The 13,140-nt window shown below is 47.4% G+C and overlaps 8 protein-coding genes and 1 non-coding gene across 9 annotated transcripts; 3 read left to right on the plus strand and 6 right to left on the minus strand.

Moving 5' to 3' along the window:
• Nucleotides 1–498: 498 nt before the first annotated feature.
• PRE4 (proteasome core particle subunit beta 7) lies at nt 499–1,764 on the minus strand. The gene has a single exon (XM_020215035.1). The coding sequence runs from the start codon at nt 1,721–1,723 to the stop codon at nt 911–913; it is 813 nt and encodes a 270-aa protein (XP_020070713.1). The 5' UTR covers nt 1,724–1,764; the 3' UTR covers nt 499–910.
• Nucleotides 1,765–2,026: 262 nt separating this feature from the next.
• Nucleotides 2,027–2,542, minus strand: KGD4 (alpha-ketoglutarate dehydrogenase subunit KGD4; the record flags this gene model as incomplete). Its single annotated transcript, XM_020217143.1, has 2 exons — nt 2,027–2,391; nt 2,470–2,542. 2 exons carry the CDS (start codon nt 2,540–2,542, stop codon nt 2,099–2,101), a joined length of 366 nt encoding a protein of 121 aa, XP_020070714.1. The 3' UTR covers nt 2,027–2,098.
• Nucleotides 2,543–2,666: 124 nt separating this feature from the next.
• CYBJADRAFT_88115 (SDR family oxidoreductase) lies at nt 2,667–4,057 on the minus strand. Its single transcript, XM_020217989.1, has one exon. It carries the CDS (start codon nt 3,839–3,841, stop codon nt 2,792–2,794), a length of 1,050 nt encoding a protein of 349 aa, XP_020070715.1. The 5' UTR covers nt 3,842–4,057; the 3' UTR covers nt 2,667–2,791.
• A 799-nt stretch (nt 4,058–4,856) lies between these two features.
• Nucleotides 4,857–4,929, plus strand: CYBJADRAFT_t92. Its single transcript has one exon. It is a non-coding gene; the product is annotated as a tRNA-Phe (tRNA).
• A 1,019-nt stretch (nt 4,930–5,948) lies between these two features.
• Nucleotides 5,949–6,362, plus strand: BRR6 (Brr6p; the record flags this gene model as incomplete). The annotated part of the gene is made up of 1 exon (XM_020212293.1): nt 5,949–6,362. A coding segment is annotated over one exon (414 nt), but the record flags the coding sequence as incomplete, so codon positions are not given.
• Nucleotides 6,363–6,706: 344 nt separating this feature from the next.
• ARC15 (Arc15p) lies at nt 6,707–7,162 on the minus strand (the record flags this gene model as incomplete). Its single annotated transcript, XM_020212681.1, has 1 exon — nt 6,707–7,162. One exon carries the CDS (start codon nt 7,160–7,162, stop codon nt 6,707–6,709), a length of 456 nt encoding a protein of 151 aa, XP_020070717.1.
• Nucleotides 7,163–7,420: 258 nt separating this feature from the next.
• On the minus strand, nt 7,421–10,257 carry ARG56 (bifunctional acetylglutamate kinase/N-acetyl-gamma-glutamyl-phosphate reductase). The gene has a single exon (XM_020215036.1). It carries the CDS (start codon nt 10,141–10,143, stop codon nt 7,450–7,452), a length of 2,694 nt encoding a protein of 897 aa, XP_020070718.1. The 5' UTR covers nt 10,144–10,257; the 3' UTR covers nt 7,421–7,449.
• A 313-nt stretch (nt 10,258–10,570) lies between these two features.
• FIS1 (Fis1p) lies at nt 10,571–11,395 on the plus strand. The gene is made up of 3 exons (XM_020215037.1): nt 10,571–10,789; nt 10,853–10,871; nt 10,937–11,395. The coding sequence occupies exons 1-3, from the start codon at nt 10,765–10,767 to the stop codon at nt 11,358–11,360; spliced, it is 468 nt and encodes a 155-aa protein (XP_020070719.1). The 5' UTR covers nt 10,571–10,764; the 3' UTR covers nt 11,361–11,395.
• A 5-nt stretch (nt 11,396–11,400) lies between these two features.
• On the minus strand, nt 11,401–13,076 carry RMD8 (Rmd8p). Its single transcript, XM_020217144.1, has one exon. It carries the CDS (start codon nt 13,030–13,032, stop codon nt 11,440–11,442), a length of 1,593 nt encoding a protein of 530 aa, XP_020070720.1. The 5' UTR covers nt 13,033–13,076; the 3' UTR covers nt 11,401–11,439.
• Between the last annotated feature and the right edge of the window lie 64 nt (nt 13,077–13,140).

Below are 13,140 nucleotides of genomic sequence, written 5' to 3' on the forward strand. Positions count from 1 at the left end.
GGAAAGATCTTACAAAGGGCGAGGGGGTGTTTAGGCAGAAGCCTCCCCTTCCCATTGTACGGCAGCTACAGTTAGGGGGGAGGAGGGAAGCCCGCCTGGGCTGCTTTCAGCCACCTTACTGGGTGACAATGTTGTTACGGGCAGAGGGCAGCTGCGCTGGGCTGATAGGCGGGCTGGGCAGGCAGGACGCAGACTGCAGTACAGAGCCTGGGGACAGAGCCTTGGGGACACAACGCTAAGGACGGTGTGTATATAACGGTGGCAAGGCGCAACCGTAGGGGCTTGCGGTGTACCAATTTGAACACTGTACTATCTATAACTGTTGGCCAGGCTACATCAAAAGCTGTGGCATCACCTCCAGTAGCCTGAAACGTATGATGGGATGATAGTGCTCGGAAGCGATTCCGTAGCCATTCGTTTCCCTCAACATCGTGAAGAGGAAGAACTACAGCTTCCACCATCAATGCTGAGTTTACAGAGGGGCACTGCATCCAGGCCACAGGGGGTGGTCTAATTGGTACTCAGTTGTATCAATTGGCGGTCTTTGAAGGTGACGATGCATTGACGTTGCCAGTTACATCAGATACAACGCATAAATGTACACACAGGGCCAAACACCTGGTGCTAATACACATTCAGGGCTCTTAGAATTGCACACATATTTCTATCAGTGCCTTGCTTGAAATCAGGTATTGCAACCACACTGCCTCTTAGATGGCAGACTCGTACACAGCCAACCAATTGAAACGCGAGTGCACAGTCAAGGTCCTGCTCTCCAAGTGTATCACACATTAGACAGAACAGAGTGTACATCTAAGGACAACGGCTCAACAGATTGGACTCACCAATATCTAGTTCAGATCAACATACAGGGAATTTCAAGAACGGATTACATTTCAAATACAAAGCTCTAAACAACCTGTGTACCGTAACCCTTAATATCCTTTGCGAATCTCCAACTCTGGTTCTCAGATTTCAAGTTCTTTTCGAAAACAACCCCCTTCTCCTTGGTAATCGTAATCAATGAGTACTTGTCAAGGGATCTGGCATCTCTGTAGTAAAGAACCTTCATACACTCCTCAATGGCCTTTCTTGCAGTCGCCTCATCGATACTCTCAACGTCCTCCTCTTTGAAAACAACCTTTCTCAATAATGGAATTGCCAAATGTGCACCAAAGCCCGTGGCGATAGTTGGGGATGAGTATGTCACTCCTAAGAGGTCAACGTATTTGAGGAATGGCTTACCATCTTCAAGACCACCAACGACAACAGAGTTCCACAGGGGGTCCATCTTGGATCTTCTAGCGTAGAACACTTTTTGTAGATACTCATGTATGTGAGGCGCCCTCAAAGAGTGTCCATCGTAGTCATATGAAGTTTCAGTCTCCAATTGTTCGAGCAAACGTCCCACCTCTTGAAGATCAGATATGTCACCACTTACACCGACAACGGCGTTCTCCCCAACAGGGAATAGTCTTTCAACTTCTGTGAATCTGGCAAGAGAACCATACGAACCCAGGTTATCAGCAGCAATGATGATACCGTCACGGAACTTCATCGCTATCACGGATGTACCAGTGACAATTGGTTGTTGTGTATTCATCTTTGGGTATTCACTACTGTTGGCGCTGGAGCCATGTGCGCTCGCATTGGCAATAGCAGTGTTGTATGCGCCGTATGTCGCATCGCTAGGTCTTCCCCATCTAAAAGGATCGTGGTCCATGTTTTGTTTTACTTGTGTCTGGTGTGTTGAGATGAGCCGCCCAGACGTGTTGGTGTGTTTGTTTACAAGTGGCGAATCTTCACAGGCCGCACAAACACCATCAACACTTTTCCGCGAACACGTTGTGTACTTTGTAGTTTGAGGGGGGGGGGGCTAATGGGAAGAGCAGAGCCTACGAGAGGAGCCTACAATCGCAGTTGAAACGATTTGACTAAATATGGTTAGAAGGTATATACTCTGTGTGCGTATGGGTGTCTGTGTGTGTTTTCTGCTGCATTTCCTGTGAACCAATTGCTTTTCTCCCCGTCTTTCTCGTGCCCTGTTTTATGCTCTTGCCTTGTCATGGAGGCATGAATGTGCGGGAAAGAACATCCATCAGATCAATACACCAGCACCACCGCCGTTGACGGCCTCGATCTCAGCTTCGTCAAAGACAGGCGATTGGAATCTTCTAGGCAGCTGGAACACACTTGTGTAGTCATATGGCTTATCGCTTGGTTTCAGTCCAGATGGTTTCTGCTGAGCAGGCTGGGAGCTGGCCTTTGGAGGTGGTGATGCAATGACAAGTTTTGGCCATTTCTCCATCAATTGGGAGATCTGGAGCGTCCCCTCGCCGTTAGGTACAAGGCCTCCAGAGCCAAAATGCGGCTTCACAGCAGAATCAACAGCTTTACAAAGGTGATGTTAGTAAACTCCACCATGCCTACACCTTTGGGAAGCCCTTCAGACGGGTTACAGATACTCACCTGTCTTCACGTGTGGTCCGCCAACAAACTTGATGGAAGGAATATGCTTAAGTAAACTCTGTGTAGCACGCATTGTATCTGCTGTTGTTGTATCAAAACGCTCAGTATCAACCAACCACAACGAATGAAGAGAGGAGGATTGTGTTTTCCTACTCGGCCTGAATCGTCCCTCGTTAAAATGTATGGGGGAGGGTTTTTCGCCAATTTTGCGCGCTTCGGGTTTGCGGAGCCTACTCGGTCAATTTGGTGTTGGGATGTATTTGAACTACCGGTTGGTTTTATACATAAGTAAGGGTAAGAGCAGAGAGAAGCTATACAGAGCTCACAATTTGTGTGCTTTGTAGGACAAGATCTGTGCAACAGAGTCCTTCACGGTCTTTTCCAGTGGGATCCATGTCAACCCAGTGGCCTGTTGAGTCTTTGTTGTGTCGTAGTAAGCCTGTGTCTTTGCAACCTGTTCCTCAGCACCCTCAGGTTTACCCTTACCAACCTTGCCATCGAGCTCTGGGAATGAATTGTGGATGATGTTCAAAAGGGTTTGTCCGTTGAACGCGCCATTCACAGGGAACAATCTGAGCCCTGCAAGAGAGTCCTTCTCGATTGGAAGTACGTGCAACTTTGCAACGTCACGTACATCAACTGACAGACCTACAGGTGCACTGAGGTATTCGGCGTAGTCTGCCGGTGTGGAGAGCAGTTGATGAACTATCTCAGCAGACGTGTTCAGTGTTGGGTTCTCCAATGCGTCTTCAAACAGCTGTGGTCCAAGAACATAAGGCGGATTGACAGTGGTCAAGGTGAAATTTGGCTTCTCAGCCTCGACAAACTTTCTAGCAAGCACCTCAGCACACTTCTTAGAAGCAGTATAGGCCTTGTACTGATCGTCAACGTCTGACCATTCAATTGGGTTCCAGGTGTCCTCTGTGTGGATGAAACTCTTATCACCAGATTTGGATCTGTTGGCAATAGCAGCAAACGAGGAGGTGACAACAACGTGCTTGACCTGTGGTGCATATTCCTTGATTGCCTCCAATACGTGTTGAGTACCCTTTGTAGCTGGAGTCAAATAAGCATCCTCAAAGGACTTGTTCAACCCGAAGGAGAACGGAGACGCAGTGTGTAACACTTCGGTAATCTCTGGATGCTTCTTGAACACATCGTTAAAGGCACCTTCAGCGGCAATGTCTTCAACAAGCTCAAAGGACAAATCACCGTCTGGGTACACCTTCTTGAACTGAGCGGTAATTTTATCAGCCTTGGATTGCGATCTGACTGTTCCGATGACTCTGTAGCCTTTACGAAGGAGCTCGTCAATGACGTGAAGAGCAATGAAGCCGGATGCGCCGGTGATGAGGACTGTAACAGGAGCCATTTGTGTATAACCAAGTAAAGATTGATTTATTCAGACCATCAGACACGTTTGCCCCTTCTTGATATATATAAGCGATGAAAGTGTGGAGTTTAGTCCGCAATCGATTGAGGTTATGTGGACGATTCGGGAAACTGTTAGCGTGAATGGCGCCCGCGCGTAGTCCTCCGAAACAGGTAAACGACGCTTTCCCGTGTTCTCTTTGGGTGTTAACCGTGTGGCACTTAAACTGATAGCATCATGGGGAATTGGACTAGATGAACAATTGGCCTTAGTTATGGGCTCAATTACGATGGTTATATAAAGGTATTTCTCTCAGCGTATCCTACAAGTTGTGCATAGTTATAGCCGTTATGCCATTTTGGGTTTTCGAACTGTGTAGGCGTCCCAGTAGCGGATGTTGTTAAGAGAGCTTCAAACTAGTATGGGATGTGATTGCAACTTGGCTTGACATGTCTAAGCCTCAATTGAAGTGTGTTCGGGAGATGTATGGCTTTGGATACTCCAGTTTCAACAGTAGATCCTAGCTAAGCTGTATTACACGTTTAAGAGACCTTTCTTAGATGTACTTTAACTTGTATACTGGTGGAGGCATTTCTCCCAATGCTCGATTTCGACTGTTGTGAGAGATGGCAGGACAGAAGGAACAGCTTCAATTGGGCTTGTGGATATGATAAGAGGACACGAATCACCTCAATGACAGCTGCTGCGGAGCAACTGTAACAACAATGTTCCAAGACCTACCCCAGAAATGCTGCATGTCCGCGTTATCAACAGCGTCGCGTCAAGGATCGATAGATGAGTTAGACAAGCTATATAAACCGTGCTAGTTGGGGATTGAAACTCGCCGTTGCTGATTGGAAACTGCACTTGAACAATTACAACCAAACAATCTACATAACACGTTCAAATTTTGTTTGTAAGAAACACTCTGAAACATGATTAACTATCCATTCACTTTTGCAATAATATCAACTCACAAGCTGCTAAACAGACCAATAAACGATTTTCGAAGAAAGCGGTTTTAGCTCAGTCGGGAGAGCGCATGACTGAAGATCATGAGGTCCTGTGTTCAATCCACAGAAATCGCATTTTTTTTTCCTTCGGAAATCGCAACACATTCTGAAATATACGCTTGCATCAGTGTAACTGTCAGAACGGGTACTAAAATCTTTGTTTACATTTCGCAAATGTTGGTGAAGTACTCACCATTTATTCACGGGATAAGACATCCAAGCACGCACAGATGTCTGAATTATCAACTCCTGTACGTGGTTCTGACGAGCAAAAGAAGCTCCACGATGAGCTGTTCAAGAAACACCACGTTCTTGCCCCAAGAGATCCAAACGTCTCGCTCTCCTCTACGAAGAGCGACACCAACGACAGTGCCAATTCAACCTTTGATTCCGATGCTAATTTTTCTATAATCACACACCACCAGGTTGCTAATGACCCACAGACGCCTCGGTACAGAGAAGAGTTCAAGAGGAGACCAAACACCGACCTGGACTTGTCGCCGGCTGAGCCATCACCACGTAAGAAGATCTTAAACGGCTCGCCACGGAGCCTTGGTGTGAAGAATGTATCAAACTCTTTACACAAGCTGGCCTTGTCCAATAGTAACACTGGATCAAGTGCACCATCTACTGCTGTGCTGGAATCCCAATCCCAGCCACCTAGTAGTATCATGAAGAAGTCAAATTTCAACTACGACAGAGAAACTTCAAAGAGAATGGTTGCAAAGATTCCAGAGCTGTCATCAGCTATTGACTCCAATGGGGAGCTCAACCCACTCAAGGCGTCGAAAGCTGTCACCTTCTCTCCAAGGAAACAGTTTATGAACTTCCCCAAACCGGGGAAGTATTCAAGTCCTTTGTCAGATGCAATCAATGGGAAGCCTAGATCTGTTAGAAGTCCATACCTTCGGTCACCACGGAAGGTCAAATCAACAGGGACATCTTCAAGCGACTGGGTAGATGACGATCTACAACAAGAGGAGGACGAAGCAGGCCGCGAACAACAGTCTAAGAAGAACCAATCGAGGAAGAAGAGGTCGTCGTCGTCGACCAGAGACGGAAAGGGTATCATGTCTGCGATATTCAATCCTCACACTCCGTATATCATCTCTCTTTATCTCCAGCTGTTGTTCAACGTGGCTATAGTCTCTATCTTGCTGTACTTTGTATACACTTTTATCTCCACAGTGAGAGCAGATGTGGAAAACAAGGTTGATTCATATGCCACGGATATCATCCAGGAGATTGCTATCTGTGCCAGAGAGTATAGCAGAAATAATTGTCAACCAGGCCATCGTGTTGTTGCACTAGAAGCTGCCTGCTCTGAATGGGAAAAGTGCATGAATAGGGACCCCACCACCGTTGGACGTGCAAGAATTGGTGCAGAGACATTTGCCGAGATCATCAATGGATTCATCAAGCCAATCTCTTGGAAGTCGATGTTCTTCATCGTGTTCATAACAGTTGGCTCATTAGTGTTGACCAATGCTGCGTTCGGCACGTATAGAAACTACTCCGGAGAGGATCTTCGTCCACCACCACAGCAGTCCTATTCTGACGTGCCAATGACACCTCACATCCTGCAAACACCTCACCAGACACCGTACAAGTCGTTACAGGTGAACCCAGCCTATACGAGATACTACACACCAAAGGCGTCGTCTCCAAACTCTGGTGCTTTGGTGAGACAGAGAAACAGAAGCGCAAAGAAGTCTAAGAAGTGATTGTATAATTGAGTGTTTAATACCACGTGATACTGTGGACTGTTCTACTCCATGAACTACACAGGTACGTAGACAAGATAGCTCTGTTCCTTTTATGTCTTTGTAGTGTATCGCCTTCCTGCCAGCCGCTAAACAGTACGTCTATCGGTCAAATAGCGCACAACCGGACCAAGACCCGTCACCTCAACTGTCTTTTCATACCACGCAAGGAGAATGCCTCCTTGCTGCTGGCCCTTCTTAGAGGCCATTCCTTTGTACAAGTATTTGAGAAGCGCATTTTGTTGTTCTAGTGAGAGTGACTTGACAATCGATGCAATGTCGGTCTGCTTCGTGGCGCTAAAGATGTCAATCACAGTGTTGAGGTAGAGCTCCTTGGACTGCTCATCTGCTCCGTATGGCGGCTCGTCAACCGCCAGCAGAATAGCATCACCGTGAGACCCCTTCGAGATCAGTGTACGGATGTTGTTGATCTTGGAACTAACCTCCTGCGAAGACACCGGAGGAACCTCCGGTGTGAGCTCCTCCAAGGTCATTGTGTTCTCCGGATCAAGAGCATCAATGTCTATTCTTCTCCAGTCTTCCATTCTTTATCTGCTTGTGTGTATATTGGTACCAATTGATGGGCAGAGCCTGGGTTTAAAGGATATCGGGCTAAACAACACACTACAAGGGGGTGTATGGGCGGAGGATCGCAATGGCGGTTCCACCAGGGGGGAATTCGCGGCAGGACGAGGGCACCGCTCGGAAGCACAGGGCCCAAACCGCAGTGTGGGAAAGCCCAGGCTACGGGGAAAGCTACAAGGGGAACACCAGCAGAGAGGCAGAGACCACGTACGGCCTATACGGTAGAGGGTGATTAAGCGATAGCTATCTAACCACGGATGATCAAGTCGTCTGGGATACCTTCGTATTCACCGTACTTCAATGCCAAGTTGATGTTCTGCAAACATTGGGTTGCAGCACCTTTCAAGAGGTTGTCGATGGTGGCCACGACAACGACTCTGTTCTGCTTAGCATTGACAGCGAAGGCACCAACGACAACGCCGTGCTTACCGGAGATGTCCTTGACCAGTGGGGCCTCGCCGGACACGAAGACCAATTGTTCACCTTGGTAACGGTCTTGGTAGAGGTTTCTGATGTCTCTTGATGTCATTGGCTCTTTCAGTGGGATGGAGATGGTGTGGGAGATACCTTGGAACCATTGCGCAACGTGTGGTGAGAAGGCCACCTCAACTCCGAGCTGAGACGAGATCTCTCTCTCGTGGATGTGGTCGGTAAGGGAGTATGGAACCAAGTTATTGGACAGGAACTTGATATCGTTCTTTGGAGAAGGCTTTGTACCGGCACCGGAGTAACCAGAGACACCAAAGATGGTTGGAGTTCCACCAATGAATGGGACCATTGGCTTGAGCGCCACTTGGGCAGCGGTGGCATAACAACCTGGGTTGGAGATCTTTCTTGCGTTGGCAATTTCTTCTCTGGAGTTCAACTCTGGAAGACCGTAGACCCATTCACCAGTCTTGTCGAATCTGTAGTCAGCAGACAAGTCGATGATCTTGGACTTCTTTCCACCATCAGCAGAGTCAATGGCGTCGACGAATGGCTTACAGACACCGTTTGGCAATGCCATGACCCAAACGTCAACTTCATTACGTTCCTCTAAACGCTTGATATCTTCAACTTGCAAGTTCTCGTAAATGATCTCAGACTTGGTGTAACCTTCGAGCTTTGTTCCCTCCAGTTCACGGGAGGAAACGTGAGTCAATTCAAGGTATGGATGTTTGTCAATCATAGCGATCAAGTTTTGGCCGGTGTAACCTCTTGCACCGATCAATGCAACTCTGGACTTTTGAGTGTTGGTTCCTTCACGGAGAGGTGGGTTTGGGTTAGTCTCGGTGGCCAAAGTTCTAACACCAAAGGCTCTCTTTGGCAATGCAACAACCATTGGTCTCTTCTGAGCATGCTGGGTCTTGGATGGCTTTGCAGTTCTCACAGTGGAGAAAGCACGGGATTGTTGAGAACCGGAAAAGGCGTTAGAGAATGAGCTCTCAGTCTTTGGAATGCGAGAGTACTTTGCTTCGAACAGTTCAATCAACTTTGAAACCTGTTTTGGATCTTCAACACCATACCAGAACAAGATGTGACCATGCTTGGTACAAGAACCATCGGATTTTGTAAAGTACCAGTTTGCATTTGGATCATCTTCCCTAACAACCCACTGCAATGAGGAGAAGTCCTTCTTCACGGCGTGGAAAATGTTGTCAGAGACGTTGTTCAACCAGCCAGCCTTAGAGGCCAAGAATTTGTCCAAGACAGGAACGTTTCCAGTAGCATCAGTAGCCCCCTTGACGATGGCCAAGACGTCTAATGGCTCATCACCATAGGATTTGAACTTGGTCTCTTCCAACGATCTGAGGTAGGTAGCAACAGACACTTTACCAGATGAGATTTCTGGGTCCCTTTGCAATGCCTTTCTCAACAACTCTGGCTCCGAGAACTCAGATAGGGAGTTTCTAGTGTGCAAACGGTAACCTCTTCTAATCATGGTACCAGCACCAGAGTCAGTGAACAATTCCTTCTGCAAGTCATTCACGTTAATGATAGCAACGGAGGATGATCTTGGCAAGTGCATCAACAAATCTCTAATCTCTTTGATTTTGAGCTTAGTACCATACTTGACCCATGATTCCTTCATCAGGTCATCGTATTCCTCATCCAAGTTGATCATGGAAACCTTTTCACCGGTGTTTCCGTTGATGATACCACCCTTTTCGTTCAAGTAGACGATTTTCAAAGGCTCAAACACACGAGCCAATTCACCGGCCGCAACGTCAGCGTTAACGTTCAAGATCTGACCAGATGGTGTTTCAGCCAAGGAGGTCAAGATTGGCAAAGCTCCGGCTTGGATGGAGGCCTCAATTGGGGACTTGTTGACACCGTTGATCTTTCCAACGAGTTTGTACTTGTCCTGGTCAAGGTAATCAGCGGTGAAGACACCTGCAGTGATTGGTCTTGCATGGACACCCATCTTCTCCAATGCTGTGACGAGCTTCAAGTTCTGCTCCAAGAAACATTTTCTAACAACAGCCATGGTCTTCTCATCGGTGATTCTGATACCATCTTCGTAGCTTGGTTCCACACCTTCAGCCTCAAGCAACTCGTTGATTTGAGGACCAGTACCGTGAAGAACAATCGGATACAGTCCGACGTGGTACAGGAACGCCAGACAGGAGGCCAACTCAGTCAGGTGCTGCGTGATGATGGCACCACCAACTTTGATCACGGCAAACTGCTGCGAGGAGACAGATGTGAAGTACTTCAGGTACTGTTCAACTTCTCTCTTTGAACCAATGTTGTTCAACAGCTGGATAACAGTGGATCTTGTGGAGTAAGTACGGCACAGAGACGTGCATCCAGAGCCAACAGCAGACGACGAACAAGAGGCAACCAATGGTGTTTGGTTATACAGGTTCTGAGCACGAGCAGTCGCAGCGGTACTCTTCAAGATAGAGCGGCCTGTACGGGCAATACGGCGCTTGTTTGCAGACAACGAGGAGCGAAGCATGTGATCTTATTCTAAGCAAGTACCTATCGCTTTCTTCCTTACTTCGACAGAGAAGAATTGACTCACAGTGGTTGTAAAAGCGATCTCAAGGGAAAGAAGAAGAAGAAAAAAAAAACTGTCGATAGGGAGAGCGAAATTCCGATTGTTGCAAACTTTGGAGGGATGACTGATAGTTTTTGTGGAAGACGGGGGGAGGAGGAAAAAAATTTAGGCAGATCGGTACACACACGCACAGGGGGAAACAAAGAAAAATTTTTTTTTGTTTGTGTTTGGCAGCTTTTTCTGTTCCCTGTGCGGTGTTTTCTGATTGCGTTTTGTGTGTGTGTGTGTTTTAGCAGGGGCGGCCCGCCCGCGGTGTGGGCTTTTGGTCTCTCTGTGGGCAGAAGGCGGAACCGTGGACTGGCCCTACGCGTGCGGTTACCGAATGCTGGGCTTGTAGGGGAGATCAAGCTGTGGGGGGGGGGGCTCCCTGTGCGGACCCGCTCTCCCTGGCGCTGTGTAGCTTTGCCTGTGATTCTGCCTGTAGCTTTGCCTGAAGCTTTGCCTGCTGATTTGCCTGTATACCACCGTCTACGTTGCGCCGTTGCCATCCAAACAAGACCGTACCCAAAGTAACACGCAATGACGGAAAAGGACTACCTTCCTGGTATGTGTGTCGTGGCATCTCTCTGTCGATCCGCCTAACTAACGCTTTTGCCCCCTCAACCAGCCTTCCAAGATGCCTATACGTATGTAATGCGCTCTCCCCGTTGTCTCGGTTCGTACTAACGATACACCAACGCGTGCCAAACAGTCCCCTTACAAAGGATCAGCTAGAAGTGCTTCGCCAACAGGTGCTGTCCGAGGGCGATCTCGTGTCTGTTCAGTCGAGATTCAACTATGCTTGGGGCCTAATCAAATCAGATGTGGTTCATGACCAAAGGCTAGGCGTGAAGATACTGACAGACGTCTACAAGGACTCTCCACAGAGACGGAGAGAGTGCCTGTACTACCTAGCCATTGGTACCTTCAAACTAGGTGATTACGCCGATGCCAGAAGATACGTGGAGTCGTTGATCGCACACGAGCCGGAAAACCATCAGGCATTGGCGTTGCAACAGATGATTAACGATAAGATCGCCAAAGATGGCCTCATAGGCATCGCTCTGGTGTCTGGGCTGGTCGCTGCTGGTGCAACAGCCCTTTCTCTCTTCTTGAGAAACTCCAAGAGACGCTGAAGGGCCCATGTTTTATGCTTATACAATTCAAAAAAGGAACAACAGATGTGACAAAGGTGACGTTTCTATATGTAGTCAACTAACTAGTTTTACTCCTCCGAATGATCATGTATCTGATGAAGATCTCGATAGAGCTCACAATCAACGAGAGGAAGAAGACGGAAATGATCATATACGTGATCCTTGTCATGTTCTTCTCGGCGATGGAGTCTGCAACGATGTCGATGAATTCTAAAAATACCTTACACCTATCGTTCAACACCTCAACTCTTTGATCTATTTCGAGGTATTCTCTGGTGGCGTTGTACAGAGGGTGTAAAGAAGGCTCAAATGACCAGAAGAACTCTGGTGTATCCAACACAGAGGATGAGAGATTGACGTCGACTCTTAGCTTGAACAGTTTACCAGACTTTTTGATCAACTGCTCACGCTTCAGTCCTAGTTTACCCGTGAGTGCCAATCTCTTGGGCAGTTTCGAAACAGAGTACAAGATTGGTGATATCCTGGATTCGAACCTCGAGAGTTTTGTACTCTGGGCAATGGCATGCGACATTGTTAGCTTGATAAGATGATCACCAGACCTTAGAGTGATCATATCGTTGAAGATTCTGGGTCTTTCCGTGTCCATGTCGTACTCAAAGTGGAACTGCTCAGTTTCAATGTCGTTTTCATCTAGAGGACGTATGACAAGTTGATTTCTATCGTTTTCGTTTCTGGCAAATGCAATATCTCCAAGGATATTCTTCTCTTGAACTTCAGTAAAGTTCCAAAAGACAACAACACCGTACTGGAATATGAACATTTCAGCATGATGTTTGATCATCTCGACGGATTTGGCCAACTGCGGTGCCTCTTCCATCGTGGCTTCGGCAAAATACTGGGGTTCTGATGGATCAAAGGGACCAGATGTGCCTTCTTCATCTTCGGCTGGCTTGTCGATTTCATAATTATTATTGGCATCTTCTGGAGTTTCAACACCACTGTAGTACTCATAGTGATGATCTCTGCGCTCAGATGTATCGATAAGACGTTCCATGTACGTTTCACCTTTGGCATTCTTAGCACTCAAATTGGATTTAATCCTGAACCCGTCCTTCCCGGGCAATAAGGGAAGACAGTAAGGACAGTACAGTACCTCGTCGTATACTCTTGGTAATATATCATGTGTTTGCTTCAAGAACTTAGAGGTTTCCTTCAGGTTGAAGATATCGGATACGAGGTACGCCGTGACCCTTGATAAGTTACGGCCTCTTTTCTCCTTTGACATACGCTCAGCTTTGGACCTCGACGTCCCTCTAGCCATATTGACATGGTGTCTATCCTCTTCTTCGGGGATTAAAACCAGCTTCTGAGAAGTCTTTGACGTTCTTGAAGGAAGAGTCTGGAACGGCTTTGTATACCTCCTGTGGTCACCCAAGCTCAAGGAACCACTGGACAGCCTCTCCTCGCGTCTTCCAGACGGAATATCACTGTAGTCAGAGAGGATATTGGACACGGATATCTCACTGAACTTAGACGAGCTTCCTCTCTTCCTCAACCTCGAACTCTTCGACAGAGAGTTGTTGTGAGCTGCACCTGCAAACGGAGCACTTCGGTAGTTTGGGTTTCTCGCATCAGTAACGAGAATAGATGGTGAGCGCTTAGCCGTTGGCGTTGGCCTCTGTGGTAGCATCGCGCTGAGATGTACGAATAAGCTGCAAAAAGGTGTGAGTTCACTTCCTTAGCGTACAAGCTCGTGGCCTTTGATACTGCGATGAGAAGCGCTTACGGTTTGCTCTAT

The sequence above is a fragment of the Cyberlindnera jadinii genome (genome assembly GCF_001661405.1).
Source record: "Cyberlindnera jadinii NRRL Y-1542 unplaced genomic scaffold CYBJAscaffold_6, whole genome shotgun sequence".
In the NCBI taxonomy this organism is placed as follows: Eukaryota; Fungi; Ascomycota; class Saccharomycetes; order Phaffomycetales; family Wickerhamomycetaceae; genus Williopsis; species Williopsis jadinii.